General features: G+C 37.6%; 1 protein-coding gene across 8 annotated transcripts in view; it reads right to left on the bottom strand.

Annotated features, from left to right (window-relative positions):
- The window catches only part of GULP1 (GULP PTB domain containing engulfment adaptor 1), a 144,015-nt gene that overhangs the window by 27,720 nt on the left and 101,393 nt on the right, over positions 1 to 14,902 (bottom strand). For 6 of the 8 annotated variants that reach the window (XM_088167765.1, XM_088167768.1, XM_088167766.1 and 3 more), the window contains exons 5-8: positions 13,193 to 13,264; positions 4,068 to 4,166; positions 1,726 to 1,863; positions 293 to 409 (exon numbers count right to left, since the gene is read on the bottom strand). In XM_088167765.1, the coding sequence (XP_088023891.1) occupies positions 293 to 409; positions 1,726 to 1,863; positions 4,068 to 4,166; positions 13,193 to 13,264 (426 nt within the window). The remainder of the gene's footprint in view (positions 1 to 292; positions 410 to 1,725; positions 1,864 to 4,067; positions 4,167 to 13,192; positions 13,265 to 14,902) is intronic. The other 2 variants (XM_088167767.1, XM_088167769.1) reach the window with 1 other exon arrangement.

The raw sequence follows: 14,902 nt of genomic DNA, 5'->3' as shown, positions 1-14,902 counted from the left end.
CCACTGAGCATAAGTTTCATCAGAGATCTGGTGATTTAGAATCAAGGTTTAACTCATTATCTGACTACAAAACATAATTAAATTTCAGTATCCTCCATATTTCTACCTTGCTTTTTAGTGTCCTTGCAGGACAGCAAAATAAAATATTTTAAACACTTTTTTTCCCAGGTTTTTTTTTTCAGCCTTATCAATCTGAGAATAATGCTGGAAACTATGCTTCCATAAAAAGCAGATAATACAAATACAGCAGCATGTACTTTTATCTCTTAAAATAGAAGAACTCAGAACTTACTCTTTTCTGTAAACCTGCAATTTGTTTCCGTGTTTCAACATCTTTTCCTCCGGATTCCAGAAATTTCCTGTAAGCTAAGTCAAATGCTTGACCAATTGTTAAAGTTATCTCTTCTGCCTTTACATAAAACATAAAACTGAAATTAGTAAATTAGGAATATTTGCTGGAGCTCCTTTCATTTCAGAAGATCACAAAATGCTTTATACCATGTATCATACCCAAAGGCTTTGCCCCATCCACCATGAAAACAAAACTACAAAGGAGCATGACAGGCACCCTTCAGCAAAACACCTTGGCAAAATGCTATGAAAGAATGTAAAAAAGCTTTGGATAAAGAAAGGAGACTGGACAGTACAAATCACGTCTTCAGTTTCCATAAACACAGATACCATACTGCACCATGGCTTCTCCTGACGATTTCTGAAGCAAATACAGCTGTTCAATTATTAAATAAGCCCTTTTAGATTAATGAAATGTTTTCATGTCAATGGATTTTTTGACCCCACTACTGATTTTAAATCTGGATTTCAACACTTATTTTTGTGAGTACTATAAAAGCTCACTCAGGATACTGTAGACAAGTATTTATTTGCCCAATTATTTCCAACTACACATATCCAGAAAAATAAAAATCCACAGAAATTGCATTTGTATGTGCAAAGTATAACAATTTACTAGTTCTATGCTGCTTCATATCCTATTTTATGATGTGTTTATACAGTCAAGGCAGAATATCTATATCAAAAATGGTGGGAGTAAAAATAAGCCTACAGGAAGCTGATGTAGGACACCAAGGTTTCAGAAACAAGTGATGCCAAAGCAGGACCAATAAAAGGTGAACATATGGATACACCACTTGCTTAGAACTTTAGCAGAGCAAGCAAATACAGGAAGGAATAACTGTTCTGTCTCAGACACCAGAGAATATCAGTGCTTGGTGCAATGAGCTGTCTGGGAGTGCTTTGTGGTGTTAAACTTGAGAGATGTGGCAGGGAAAGGGGTGGACAAAGAAGGGAGAACCTTGCTGTGATAAAATAATTTAAAAAAAACCCAAAAAACAAACTACACGCAAAAACCCCAACACTAAAACCAGAGAGAAACACATCAGCAGAAAAGCCTGCAAGGGTATCTCAGCCCTGGAGCTGCAGTAAACTTTGCAAACATCTCAAGCCTGGTGGGATGGAGCCTGTTCTCTGAGAGTACTGCAGATGCTTCCCCCAGGATGTTGAGCTGGGCAGTAAGAGAAATCCCAGAAAAACCACCTCAGATCACTGAAGACTTTCCTTAATTTAACGGATCTAAGTTGCAAGACACTATACTGGCATGAAAAATCGAGTGTCACTACAAGGCAGGCTGTTCATTATTAACCATTCCCACCTCGTTTCAAGGCAGCACAGCGACCTCGAGCCCTGCAGGGCGTCCCGTGTACTTACACACTTTTCACTGTCAAACACATAGCACAGGTGCTTATTTGATTCTGAGTCTTTGCATATGAAAGTAAATATTCTCTTGTCAGTTTTGTCATCAGCACAAAAGGATATCCTGTGGAGCTGACAGTTGTGCTGGACCTCCTGCAGACAAACAGAAAGGTAATTTTTAAGAAATTACTGCATTCGCTTAGGATAAAGATACACAAAGGAAAGCTCTGGATTTCCTCATGAGAGCAGGCAAGCTGCAGTAGTGTTTTTGAATGTCTCTTATTATAATGTGAGAGCTCCAAAAAATGGACCTTGAGTGAAACAGAAGTTAGCAAACTCATCTCTGAAAAAACACTCCTGTTTCTACTGAATGTAAACAGGAAGTTGTTATTTGGACAGCATTTATCTGGAAGTGGTTATTTGGACAGTAATTTCTCTTCTAGAAAATTGATTTTACTGTTGCCTTGCATCCCTCTGCAATTTATTTAAGGCCTGATTACGTAAAATAATCTGTTCTTTTCCCAGGTGCACAACATCTTTAAATTTCATCATCTCCCAAGGTTTGTTAAAATGGATTTACTGAAATGAGTCCTTACTTTGCTACATTAAATATAGAAAACAGAAATAAAATGACTTTGCTAACCAAATAAAGAGAAATAAATCTGACATGCAAATACTTGTTTGCTTGAGGTGCCACCTAAGCAGCTTTTAAGCAATATTTGTATATTTTTGCTACAGTATTTAGTTTTCCATTAAAAAACAAGTTCCAGCTATTTTAAAAGTTGCAGTGGCAATGCTCTTCAGCTGCAAGAATTTGACAAGAGTGAATTAAACTATCTTGACTATTTTTTTGTTGTTTTTCTTCAACAAGTCTCTTCTTGGTATTTTATTTTATTTGGCTTATTACATGGGAAAGCAGTATTTGCTTTAAAGGAAAATATGTCGTCTAGATGTGAACTATTATCTGTTAAAAAAAAAGAAAGTCTCTGTGCTGCACTGGGGTTCCCAGCTTTCTGTAAGGCCATAAACAAGGCCATGCCCTCTCTGCACACAGCCACATAGCCAAAAAATGCACCCTACAGGCAATCTTTTCCCCTTGCCCCAAGTGAGTTCATTTTCTCAGTCTTTACAGCTGTTCTGACTGAGTATTCTATTTCTCTCCTGTCCCACATCTCTGTCCTGTGGCAGCTCTTTAACATACAGAAATAATAACTTGTGCTTGCCCTGGCACTATGAGGATTACAGATCCATATAATTATTTTATATCATTTAAGGACAGAACCACTTTTCTGTAATCCTTTTTTTTTTTTTTTTTTTGAATGCCAAGTATAGAATCACGTCCTGATATATGAGCTGGTTTCTTGTTCCTACTGCCATTAATAGCCACTGTGTGACTAAAACCCAATATCCCTGTAACATACTGAAGTGCTTTGTTTCAAAAACACACTGCAAGAAAGGCTTTAATTAGTGCTGATAACATGAAATTGAATTTCCTAAAGCATTTATAACCTGTGCAAAAAGAAGGAAAACTCGATTGAAATTTACATGCAGCTACAAGAGACTAAGTGGGGGAGATAAAAAGCCTGCTCACAGTTGATTACTACTTGAATTGTAATAACAACATTAGTAAGAGATTAGAATGTTCCTACTCCCCCAGGAACATATATCCCACAGCTTTCTGTTAATCTCTGCAGGAAGGTTAAGATCTTTTGGCATTTCAAACCGTTATTTTGAAACAGTTTTTGCCAGGATATGGGGTTAAGCATCCCAGTCTGCCCTACAGCACAAGGAAGATGAAAAAATTCCAGTTAAACTTGACATGGATATTTCGTGTCCCCTCTGCTTATGTATGAACTGTTGAGCTCTGGCTGTGTAAAGAGTCTGAAGCAAAAGTGGGCTGCAAGCATCTGGAGCACTGAACTACAGCTACCATTTGAGAAAAGGCACTGCCACCACCTGAATGCACCAATTATTCCATCATTAAGAAGCAGGAACAAAAGAATCCACCAAATTCAATCACCAACACGTATATGGAAAGGTTTTTTATCATAAGAAGTGTTAGCATTTATTTAGCTCATTGTTTTCATCTTCCTCCAAGTTTAAAAGCCCTGCTGTAAAAGGATTAAAAAATTTGAATGCCACATAAGCTACAGTGTGCCTTCAGGACTACCATGTGCCTTCCTGGGAAGATGTCACCCAGGTATTGTAACAAAACATGGTATTTTGGAAGATTTCTTCCATCAACATAATGGCTTCTGTTGCAATACCTTAAAAAATACAAAATAATGAAAGCCTTAAAACCAGTGAAACAAATATTTACTAGCTTAGCATGAAAAAAACCCATGTAAGTTTCTTACCTTTGTTTTAGGATCGAGAATTTTTACACCATAAATTGAGATTTGTAACTCAACTTTGGGTGTCTTTTGGCCTTCAGATTTCTTGATATGCCTTGCAAACTGAAACACAAAAAACATAACAGCAATCAGGTTAATAGGAAGTTTATTTGTTTTTATTAATTCTCATTTTCTCTCAACTCCCTCCACCTCAAGTTGTTTCCTTCCTTCTGCAATAAGTTTCCCATAAACAACACCAACTATTCCAAGAGTTTCAGTTGGGCACAGACCAGAATTTCTAACTGCACCCTACAGAATGCTCCTAAAATTCAGGAAGAAGTATTTTAAAATTATATAGCATGTTCCCCCTGACACTTATTTGCTTTTTGTGCACTTAACTGAAGATTTTGCACTAAATTTCTTTGAGAGCAGCTTCAGTTTAGCAGCTGCCTGGTTGTTGAGCAAGGAGCATTGGTGTGTTTTCCACACCCCACTATTTCTAAACTCACTTCCATACTCATGCATGGAGGGCACTTCCAGATGTTCCTTTAAGATATTCCATCAGTTGTTTTAAACAGAATCAGCTTGAAAGCAGCACAGTTGTCAACGCCTAAGAAATACTTGACCTATTTTATTCTCAGAATTTCTCTGCCTGCAGCCCACTAGATGATGGTGAGACAGCAGTTTATATGACTGGGTTGGGTGATTTGTCCTATCCAATACATTTCCCATCCCCTCTTCTAGACTTACCTTCCTCTCATGAACACTACCTATGAAAATCAGCCCAGTATATCAAATTTGCTCCTGCATGACAGTTATGAAGGGCCTTAAATATGGGTACCTTTCTAGCAAATTTATGTTACCAGAGCAAAATGTTGCCCTTTTGCTCTCAAGTCTTTGAGAGCCTGGAATGGGATTTTCAAATGCATCAATAAGGATGGTGATCCACTAGAGACCAGAAGCTGGAGTCTCTGCCTCAGAGCTCTATGTTTGAGCACATGGTCCTCAACATTCCCATTCAAGAATAAACTGGGTGTGTAATTCCCCACCAGTACAAACACTCTGTGCCAGGTCTCAGTGTGGACAATGGCTTTTAGTGCCATCAAGGATCTAGGGTGTCACCAAGGGTGCTGTCCTACCCGACCTGGAAAACAAAAGCCTGAATTGCCTTGTGATCGTGAACTGCTTGGCTGTAGCCAACTGACACCTCTCCCACAAATCCTTAAAAACTCTGATTACAATTAAATATTCATTTACATGATAGTTCAGGGTTTGGATTTTGGCTCTGATCCTTTTCCAGCTTGGAAAATCGTCCTATAACACAAGTGCTTTACACAATATGACTGTGTATCTCATTTCCTTTTGATTATGAGCAGCTTCATTCATGGCAAATTATTAACTAGTTTGGAGAACTATCCTAAAAGCACAAAATGAACCTGTTTTATTTTATTCCTCATTTTGAATGTGTACTTATTGGACCTTTAATAGCTAAACATTAATTAATAATTAATCCTATTAACTTCACAGAGTAACAGGACTTACCCAGACACTTCACTACTGATTAATTCACCCCAAGAGCTGATAAGTATCACACACTTGGTAAAACAAACAGCACCCTCCCCACCCCAAAACCCTCAAACAACTATCCCACATCTAAACCACTCTGCTATTCTCAAAACCAACTCTGAAATATAAATACCTATTTTGCATTTCAACATCTAGAACTGCTACAGTAATTGGCCAAATATTTTATAAAGGTTCATACAGGATGAGTTAGTAGTGAAAACAAATTAGTTGAGAGTCAAGAAAATATAATTTCTAGTTCTGCCTCTTCAGCATCATGTATATGACTCTTGTAACATCATTTTCCCATCTGCCTATTTAACTTCAAGCCCATGTCTTGCTATATACACTTTTAATGCTCATGAATTCCTATATTATTATTAAGGTGTGCCATTTCAGATGCGTATTTTAATTTCTTTAAAAGACATTTCATAGAACATAAAATTTTAAAAATCGCAATTGCTGGTTTAATGCATTTTGGTCAATGACATCTGCTGACTCCAAAGGACAATTAAAATTCACTAGAGAAAAAATAATAGATTTTATTTAATAAAATACACTCATTAAACTACACAAAATCTATCCTACATTTTATACTGCAAATTTAGCCTTCTAAGTCTGCATTTAAAGAGGAAAAAGACACGGCAACCATTGCTTTATTAGCACAGATTTTTTTTTCCAAGACAAATATAAACCTTAAAGTGTCTTCAGATAATTTTCAGATCATGCATTTATTCATTAGCTGCACTCCACCAGCTTTCCTCTCTGATTTGCAATTTCCTGATGTCCCTTCATTGGGTGGGACTTTGAGGACGTGTGTGATCCCTTTTCTCAGTACTCTGCACTTTGCCAGCTTAAATGTAATGACCACAAAATCCAAGGATCACCTGGACAGTTTGGACAGCTCAATTCCCACCAGTGCCCAGAAAGACACCCATGGAACAGATAACCCTGGGCCACAACTCAGCTTGAAACAGCCTGGAACAAATCCTGACCTTTTGGAAACGTCCCTTTGCAAACAAGCCATGCACAAATATTTCTGTGCAGTAGGGAAGAGAAAGCACAAATAATATTTGACTTTACTGCATTAAACTCACGGCATGTATTGAAAATGGTGATAGAATGCCTGATTTTCCAACAGCAATCATCTGAGTCTCAAACAACAGCTACAACATGAAAAAGTTGCAGTATTTAAATAAAAGAAGTTTTAAAGAGGAAGATTTTAAAGTAAGTGATGTGAATAACTTGCACAAGTTTTAGAACAGCTGACCAAAGCTTGCTCCAAGTAGTCAAGAAGACTTACAACACTGAGGAAGTTCCAGAAGGCAGTTCTGTGCCAATTCTAAAAAAAGGGTGAACAAACTGACCCTACCACATCTCCACTCTCAAAAACCACAAATCCAGTTCAAGAACTAGATAATTCAAGTGAGATTAAATTAACGATGACCAATATTTTACAAAAAATGCAACTTATCCAAGTAGACAAAGCATCTGCATTTTGTATGCCATTATATTTAAGAAAATGAAGCAATAGAAAGAAAGTATGAGTTAAGTTAGTTACATTAGTCTCCAGATGTAGTTATAAACAGGAAATTGTCATTGGGAAGATATGTTTCTAATGTATTCCAGCAGGGTTTATTTCTTAAGCATGACATTATTGAACAATGACCAGGAGAAAAATAATTACTGATAAAATCTGCAGGCAGAAAAAATAAAAGGGGGAAAAAAAGGGGAGAAAACTAACAAATGATCTGAAATCTAAAATGGTTACAGAAGAAGCTTGCAGAGCACAAAGACTGAGGAAGGGGTAAATAACAGAGAGAACATCACTAACCAGACCACCACAGACTGGTATCCCAACAGAGCCTGCTGTTTTCCTACAAGCAACCCTGCAAAATCCCACACCTGGCAACTAACTTTGGTTCTTGGAAGACTATCCTGTGAGGGTGGAAAAATGAAATCTTGATAATATAGTAAAACTTCCACTAACTGACGACCTTCCCATGAAACCACAACTGGGAAGGTATTTCAAAGAAATCCTTAAGATGACAACAGTGGCCACACTGCATCAGCTGCTTGTGAGAAAATACTCAAATGTTATCTGCTGAGGGTTTCAAATGCAGAAGGATGTTGACAAAAGTGGAGAAAAAAAAATCACAGGAGATTTACCAAAGTTAGCAGAGGGCTGGAAAACCCACTTTAAGAAGCTCCATAAAATATCAAAGCCAGGCCAGTGGTGAAAGAAACCAATCACAAAAGAAGCTCTTCCACACAGACATCCAGACAAATGAGCTTTTTAATCAAAGGTTTACTGTGTACAGTCAACAGCACACAAAGATTAATTGGAAAAGCTGTAGCAGTGCCTTGCTTAGTATTTTTCCTGCCCCTGTGCAATAACAGATAACACACAGATACTGATCAGCAATTTCTTTTATATCTGACATTTTCCAGAATGCCACATTCAGCCACCTCTCAAAACTCGTGCAGGGTTTGAACAGCACATCCCACCACTGAGGTATCAGGAACTTACTCTCTTATTTATTTCTAGTCACTCCTTCTACCAAGGGACCTCTGGACCTGGGAGATGTACAAACATTATATCTTCCTATCAGCACACATTTAAAACCAAGTAATAATATTTGTATCTCACACAGTAACAAGATTATTTAAGAAGGTAAAAATCTGCAGCCTCCCATTGGCATTAAAATGGAAAATGATATAAAATTATAATGAATCACAGCATGGATTGGGAAGAGACACGACAGGCCAAATTCTTAAACTGTGAGTTTATACATATAATTTTCTCAGGCACGAACCCCAGGTTTGGTCCAGCTCAGTGGGATGGGCTAGTTTGTGTTCAACTGCTTCAGAATTGACATTATATTTTCATTGCATTTTTTAGGAAAAGGAACAGATACAAATAAAACTATTTTCTACAGTTTAACTTAGCTTTAAAAATATAAAAAAAACCACTCGTATATTTTGTAACATCCCAGCAGCAGGGGAAAATGCGTACTCTAGGAGTCTTATTGAAATTAAATTTGATGTGTTTAAGCATCAAGTCTTAGCAAACCACAATCAGCAAAAATGCCATGAGAAAAAAAAAAAAACATGTTTTCAAGAGAGCCAGGAACTGGAGCTAAAGAATTAATTGTTAAGACCAATTATTTCTATATATCTATAAATCAATTTAAGCCATGCAATCAAAACTATGTGCTTCTCTTTAATATTTACACCTCCCTGCATGATTCAAGATTTAATTAAAAATAGTTGAGACATCAAAAGGGAGATGTTCCTGCTATTTGGGTGCTAATCTTCATCCCAGGGAAGAGAGGTTCAACTCCTTCATTTAATGCAGGCGACCAGTGACAAATGAGACATTGCACTTCACACTTTAAGAGAGCCCTGGTTTAGGGCAGGGCCATTGGATAAGCTGGGAAACATCTCTGTAACCTGTCTTGGGGAAGATGCTTTTCCTCCATTTTTCATTACAACATTCACTGTAAGGAAACATGTCTGAAAAAAACCCAACATGCCCCATTTTCATTGTGTTTTTTTTTTTTTTTTCAGTGCCTTCATGTCACCATTATGGTCCAAACTCTCATGGACATTTGATGTGTACATATTGAAATTATAGCCTCTGAAAAATAGCTGTCATGAGGAGGAAAAGGATGAAAAGGCCACTGATATGCAAAAATCAATCTCTCAATAATCATAAAAGTAGGGAAAAAGCCATCCAGAAGTACATTTCTGTGGAACAGGTTGTATTTTATTTTCCAGATACACACTGGGCTGAGAGGAGGGCTACCAATCTATGATCCACAGTGTAGAAGACAATACAGTGCAGTCTTTTTTCCATCTATAGCTTCCTGACAGATTTTTTATGTTTTATTTTATTTGGGGGTGGGCTGCTTTGTTGTTGGTGTTTTGAGTCCTTTTGGTTATTTTGTCTGGTGGCATGGAGTTTTGGGGATTTGTTGGGGTTTTGATTTTTTTTTTCTGCTTGGTTGGTTTGGTTGGTTTTTTTTTGGGGGGGGGGGTGGGTGAGGGCAGGGTTTAATTTTAGTTTTTTTGAGAGGCAGGGTAAACAGGTATTTTCTTATTCAGCTTTTTTCATCTGACTTGCTTTGGTCTTCAGGATGTCCTTGACTGGTCCTGAACCACAAATCCCACTTTCTGCAGTACTTCAAAGAGAGCAGTCATGGCTGGAAGGCTTGGCTGCAAATCTATCTCAGTATCAAAAGCTTCTCTGTACTCCACCCTCCTCTGCCCTTTCAACAGCAAATGAAACTGAGCTTTAATAGGGAAGAGAGCTCAGAACAATATCCACGGATGGTCCTTTAAGGGCAGCAGCAGGACAGCATTCCTGCATGTGTGGAAGTGTGTGAACAAGCACTCTTCACTTTGTGTATCCTTAGAGGTCAAGGACATGATGAAAATTTCAAGTTGTTTCAAAGTGATTCATTCTATTTGCGTTTTGTCTGGTCATCTCCACTTACAGAAGAAAAGCAGAAGATAAAAAGGATAACAAATTGAAAGCCTTAAGTTTGGCCCTCAAAAAAACATCCCTTGGAAGAATGTAGAAGAAACAGCCCAAAACTCAGGTGTTTATTCTGGTTTCTCCCTAACATTCCTCCATGCAGCTTTCTGCTCTGGTTATGCTGCTCCTTCCATCTGTCACGCTGTTCCTTCTACCTGTTCCCACCTCTGGCAACCCTTCTTACACTTCATAAGAAGGATCAAATTCATTCTTACAGTCTGGTCGACAAGTTACAAACCTCATTAATCAAGGAAAGTAATCATTTCACTCAATAAAATTAAGTGTGATTTGACAACATGTAGACATTTGAGTACCATAGGCATGTTTGGATACAGCATCTGGGTGCCATGTGCTTTAGTTTTTGTTTCACTCTAGAAATAATTTTGACTAGAAAACCTGAAGGAAAACATGGTTTGTAATAAATTGTGATAATAGTTCACCTTATCTTACAAATAAATAAACACATTGTAAAACATGAGTGTTCAAATTTCTTTGTCCTGCAGTAAAGCTCCAAGCACTTGGAAAACACAAGGGGAAATCCCATGTAGATAAAACCATTGGAGAATCCTCTAGAAAAATTAAACATAGTTGCTTGAAAAAAAAAAAACTATCTTCTAATTGCAACTGTCCCAGAAAACTTGTCAGGAAAATGTAAAAGTCGTATTTGGGATAAAAGTAGAACGAAGCCTCAAAAAAGTTTGTCCAAGATATTTTATGTTTCTGTAGAACATCAGCTCCATCTGCTGGGAAAAATCAGTTTGTGGAATGGCAGTTGCAGTTTCTGTGCTGGGCAACCCAAACCTTTGTGCTGAGTTAAGGGCTTTTGATTTAGAGAAGTAAACAGTTGTATATCAAATCTTGACTCTGACAGTTTGGTGACATGGGGGCTTAAGAAAAATGCTTTGTGGTGGCTGTGTTTCACGGTCTGTGTATTGCTTGAAGCATGTGACTTCAAAAGCTTATTAGAGTGATGCATGTCACCTGTAAAAATAGCTCTAAACAGTAGAAAAGTGTCAGTTGTTTTTCTGATAGCTATTAATTTTAATTAAAATCAAATTATGATTAATAACATCGCAATTAAAAGCAAATTCAGATAATTTAAAAATATCAATATGGCATCAGAAACTACATGGTCTTTTAAAAACTCTACTACCCTCAAACAACTTTATAATTCTTCAATATGAACGTTTTTCAAGCTGTTTTCATTGCTTAAAAATTTTCAATTAGCATTTTCTAAAAACAAGCTACAGATGTGGGCTTAATAAAAAAATCCAGTACCTCCAGGCTTCTCTTCAAAGGCTACAGATGCACAATGTAAGTCAGTCTTCAAATGAGTATTCAATTAATTGAGGATTGTTTCAAACATAAAAGTGTTTTCGTTGCTCTCTGCATTCTGTTCCAAGATTTTTCAAGTCCTTCCGAAAGTCATCTTTATTTACTCTGGAAGTTCTCTAATAAACTTGTGATTATGTAAGATCACATGCAGTACTTGATATCTAAGCTCCAAAATTCCAAACTCGAAGAAAATAATGTAATTCTGGCAGGACCTATTCAGACTTCTATGTCCAAGCTGGTTTACTTAGGGGATGTGTGTAGAAAGTTGGAGCAGGTTATCTACATCCTCCAGTGACACCATTAACATATACACAACATTTCTGGCTCTGCCCACACTTCTGAGGGCAGTTATTTGAAATCCTTCTTGGAGCTGCTCCCAGAGGGAACTGTTTCCATGTGTGAAATCATAGAACTCAACCCACCCAAAGCCTCCTCCAGTGATCAGTGAGAGCCCAGGCCAGCCTGAGTGAGACACTCAGCATTTGCTTTACACAGGAGTCCAATAAAACACCATTAAAACAGAAGCACAGCTGCTCCATAGCAAGAGATCACTGTGACATATCACTGCACAGAACTAACTTTGCTAGGGGGACTGGAATTTTATAAAGACAAACTACACAAGGTGCACACAAACCCAAACATTTTGTTTCCACACATTGATGGAATGCTGCAATGCTTAAAAAAGGCCCAAACTTAGCCTAAAACACTTGAAAACAGCTAAGCAAGAATGACTAACTGCAGCACAATAAAGTCTTTTTGGCACAAAACACTCCAAGAATCAACTAAATGAATCTTTTAAGGCAGCTATTTTGGTAGGGTGAAAACAACAGCAAAGAATATATTTCAATACCTTAATAAGGTTCCATCTTGTAAAGATGGCTTTCTCAAGGGAAAACTGAGCCTGAAAAGCTGAGCTACATGAGAAGCCTCATGTTTCCTTTCTGCATTTCTTTAGTATGGTAATAACACAATTTTTTCAATACTGACTCCCCCTATTTCCTGCCCATTTCCAAGGAACTCGTTTAAAAGAATAATGAAAAGCCTGCAAAATTGTTATGAAAAATGCAGTAGCAGGGAGAAAAAGATTTCTACATCTAAATAAACTGAAGTGCCAATGGCTCAGAGCAGCTAAGCATGAAGCAGTGCAATTCCACAGAGCAAGGCAGTGGGGTGGACTGGGACAATGAGAATTCCTGTGTCTGAAGAGCTCTGAGCTCACCAGCTCACCCTCAGCAGCCAAGGCAAAGCCACATTAACTGAAGACAACCCTCCAAAAGTCACTGCACTCGGATATTTTTAGCTGTCCACCAAGTCCCTTGGTGCCCAAGCACACGTAACCAAGAGGAATCTGCAAAAGTGTGATTTTCTCAGCCACAGGTGGGGGTGGGTGGCAGCTAAAACAAATTCTTGCTACGTCCATTTGTATTAATGAAGTCCTAAAAAAAAATCGAAAAAGAAGGACTACCCACTGAAGTACATTAACTTTATAAATATTTCTGAGTAATTGCATGATCTGTAAGGCAACTAAATACTGTACACAGCAGAACACCTGATCACACAGACATAATAAAGAAGAGCCTACACATCAATGAGATTAGTAAAAGCAACTACTTCTAGAGCCAGTGAATTCACCTAGAAGGCCTACAAAGTGTCTTAGTTGTGAAGAGAGGTAAAGAGTACATTCCACTTATGTTTCATTAAAAATTCTTACCTTTAATTTTCTAACAGCATCTCTTACAACTTCTGTGCCTTTGGGCTGCTCCACTTCTGTACTGCCTAGAAACTGAAAAGATGAGCAGTCATTTATGCATTTAAAGGCCTAATCAACTTTAGTAATCTTATTTTCCAATTATTTTCAAACAGCATTTTGGAAAGGTAATTGTTTCAGTAGTTGATAAATAAAAAGCCTTCATGCAGCTATTTCTAATCATGAAAATAACAAGAATTCAATTCTGTACTAATATTAGCATTATCAAAATTGACTTTAAAAAATCCTATGCAAATCTGTAAATTAGAGGTTCAAGTACCTTTTCCCACAGGGAAATTACCACTTTGGCAATAACTCTTAAGAAAATAATGGAAAAATGCATACAAAATACAGATGGAGGATACTTCCCATTAATTGACACAAGCCAATCATTTGGACTACGTCACTAAAAAATTAATAAAACATATAAGATAAATTAAAATAACTGATTTTTCTCTCAGAGTTGCTTGGTATAGTAACTTCATAGATTTAAGGGAACTAGGCTCCAACTTAGGTAAAACAAGAGTCATATTCAAGTAGCTTCTATTACAATTCATATTTTTACCAAGTAAGGTTTTAATAAAAAACAAACATATGTCTTTTCATATATAAAGCATAATATTGCAAAGGGACCTTATTTCTTTATTTGCACACTGAAATGCTTTTATTTTCTGTACAGTCACACTTGCCTTTACTGCACTATTAGAAAAGGTATGACAATCCTGCCTAAAACCCATCTGTGTAATACACTAATTGATTTTTTATTGCCCAGTTTTCAGACTGAAGTACAGTTAAGTCACACCATGTACATGTCTATGCTGAAATAATGCTAGGAAAAAAAAAAAACCCACCTCTTTTTTTTCCCCAAAGTACAGTTTTCTGTGTACCATGACACAAAGAGGTGTGTACAATTTTTAAGTCCTAGCCATTTTGAAAGGAATTTAAATTTGCCAAGATACAGACAATTTTTTTAGTTCTATTGAACGTTCCAAACGTGTTCAGTGTAGTCAGTGCACTCAAGGTACTCCTGCAAAGAAACTGTGCAGCTCCACCAGTAATGAAGCCTCATTAGACATTTGCTACTGACTCTGAAATGCAATGTGCCACCTTGAAAATGGGGTGTGAATCAAAACACCACGCACATCTGCTGCCAATATTCCCTTTTATTACCATTCTCCAGCCAGGAGACTGAGGGTTTGGAATAACAGAGCAGAAGGCTCTGCTATTGATTTGATGACATTCATGCAACATCTCCAATGACTTTAGACTGAGGGGGTGATCTTGGCTGGAAAAGTGATAGCTGCACAAAATGCACGTGCAGAAGGAAGAATGATTCTTACATGTGATGGACACTGCACGTGTCAGAGACAGAAAGGGAAAGATGAGTGAATATATGAGCAAAAAACCCCCAAACCACTAGGTAAGATTAGATGAGAGTCTCAGAGGAAGGTTGAAACACCAACAGTAGCAGATATCTGCACACAAGCACACTTATATGCACCACTCCAGGCAGAACACAAGAGGCAGAAGTAAAAATGCTGTAAGTTTGTGAGCAGCTCAAGGTATGTGATTCCCAGAGCAGGAATCCAGCAGAAACACAGGAAACAAGAGCTGCAGGTGTGGGCAAGGCTCAACGAGCAGAGCCCAGGTCACTGCTGCCCATGGAGAAGCTGC

This window comes from Sturnus vulgaris, chromosome 7 (assembly GCF_052056855.1).
Source record: "Sturnus vulgaris isolate bStuVul1 chromosome 7, bStuVul1.hap1, whole genome shotgun sequence".
In the NCBI taxonomy this organism is placed as follows: Eukaryota; Metazoa; Chordata; class Aves; order Passeriformes; family Sturnidae; genus Sturnus; species Sturnus vulgaris.
Note: the sequence above shows the minus strand (reverse complement) of the source record. Positions and strands in the feature narration are given on the sequence as shown.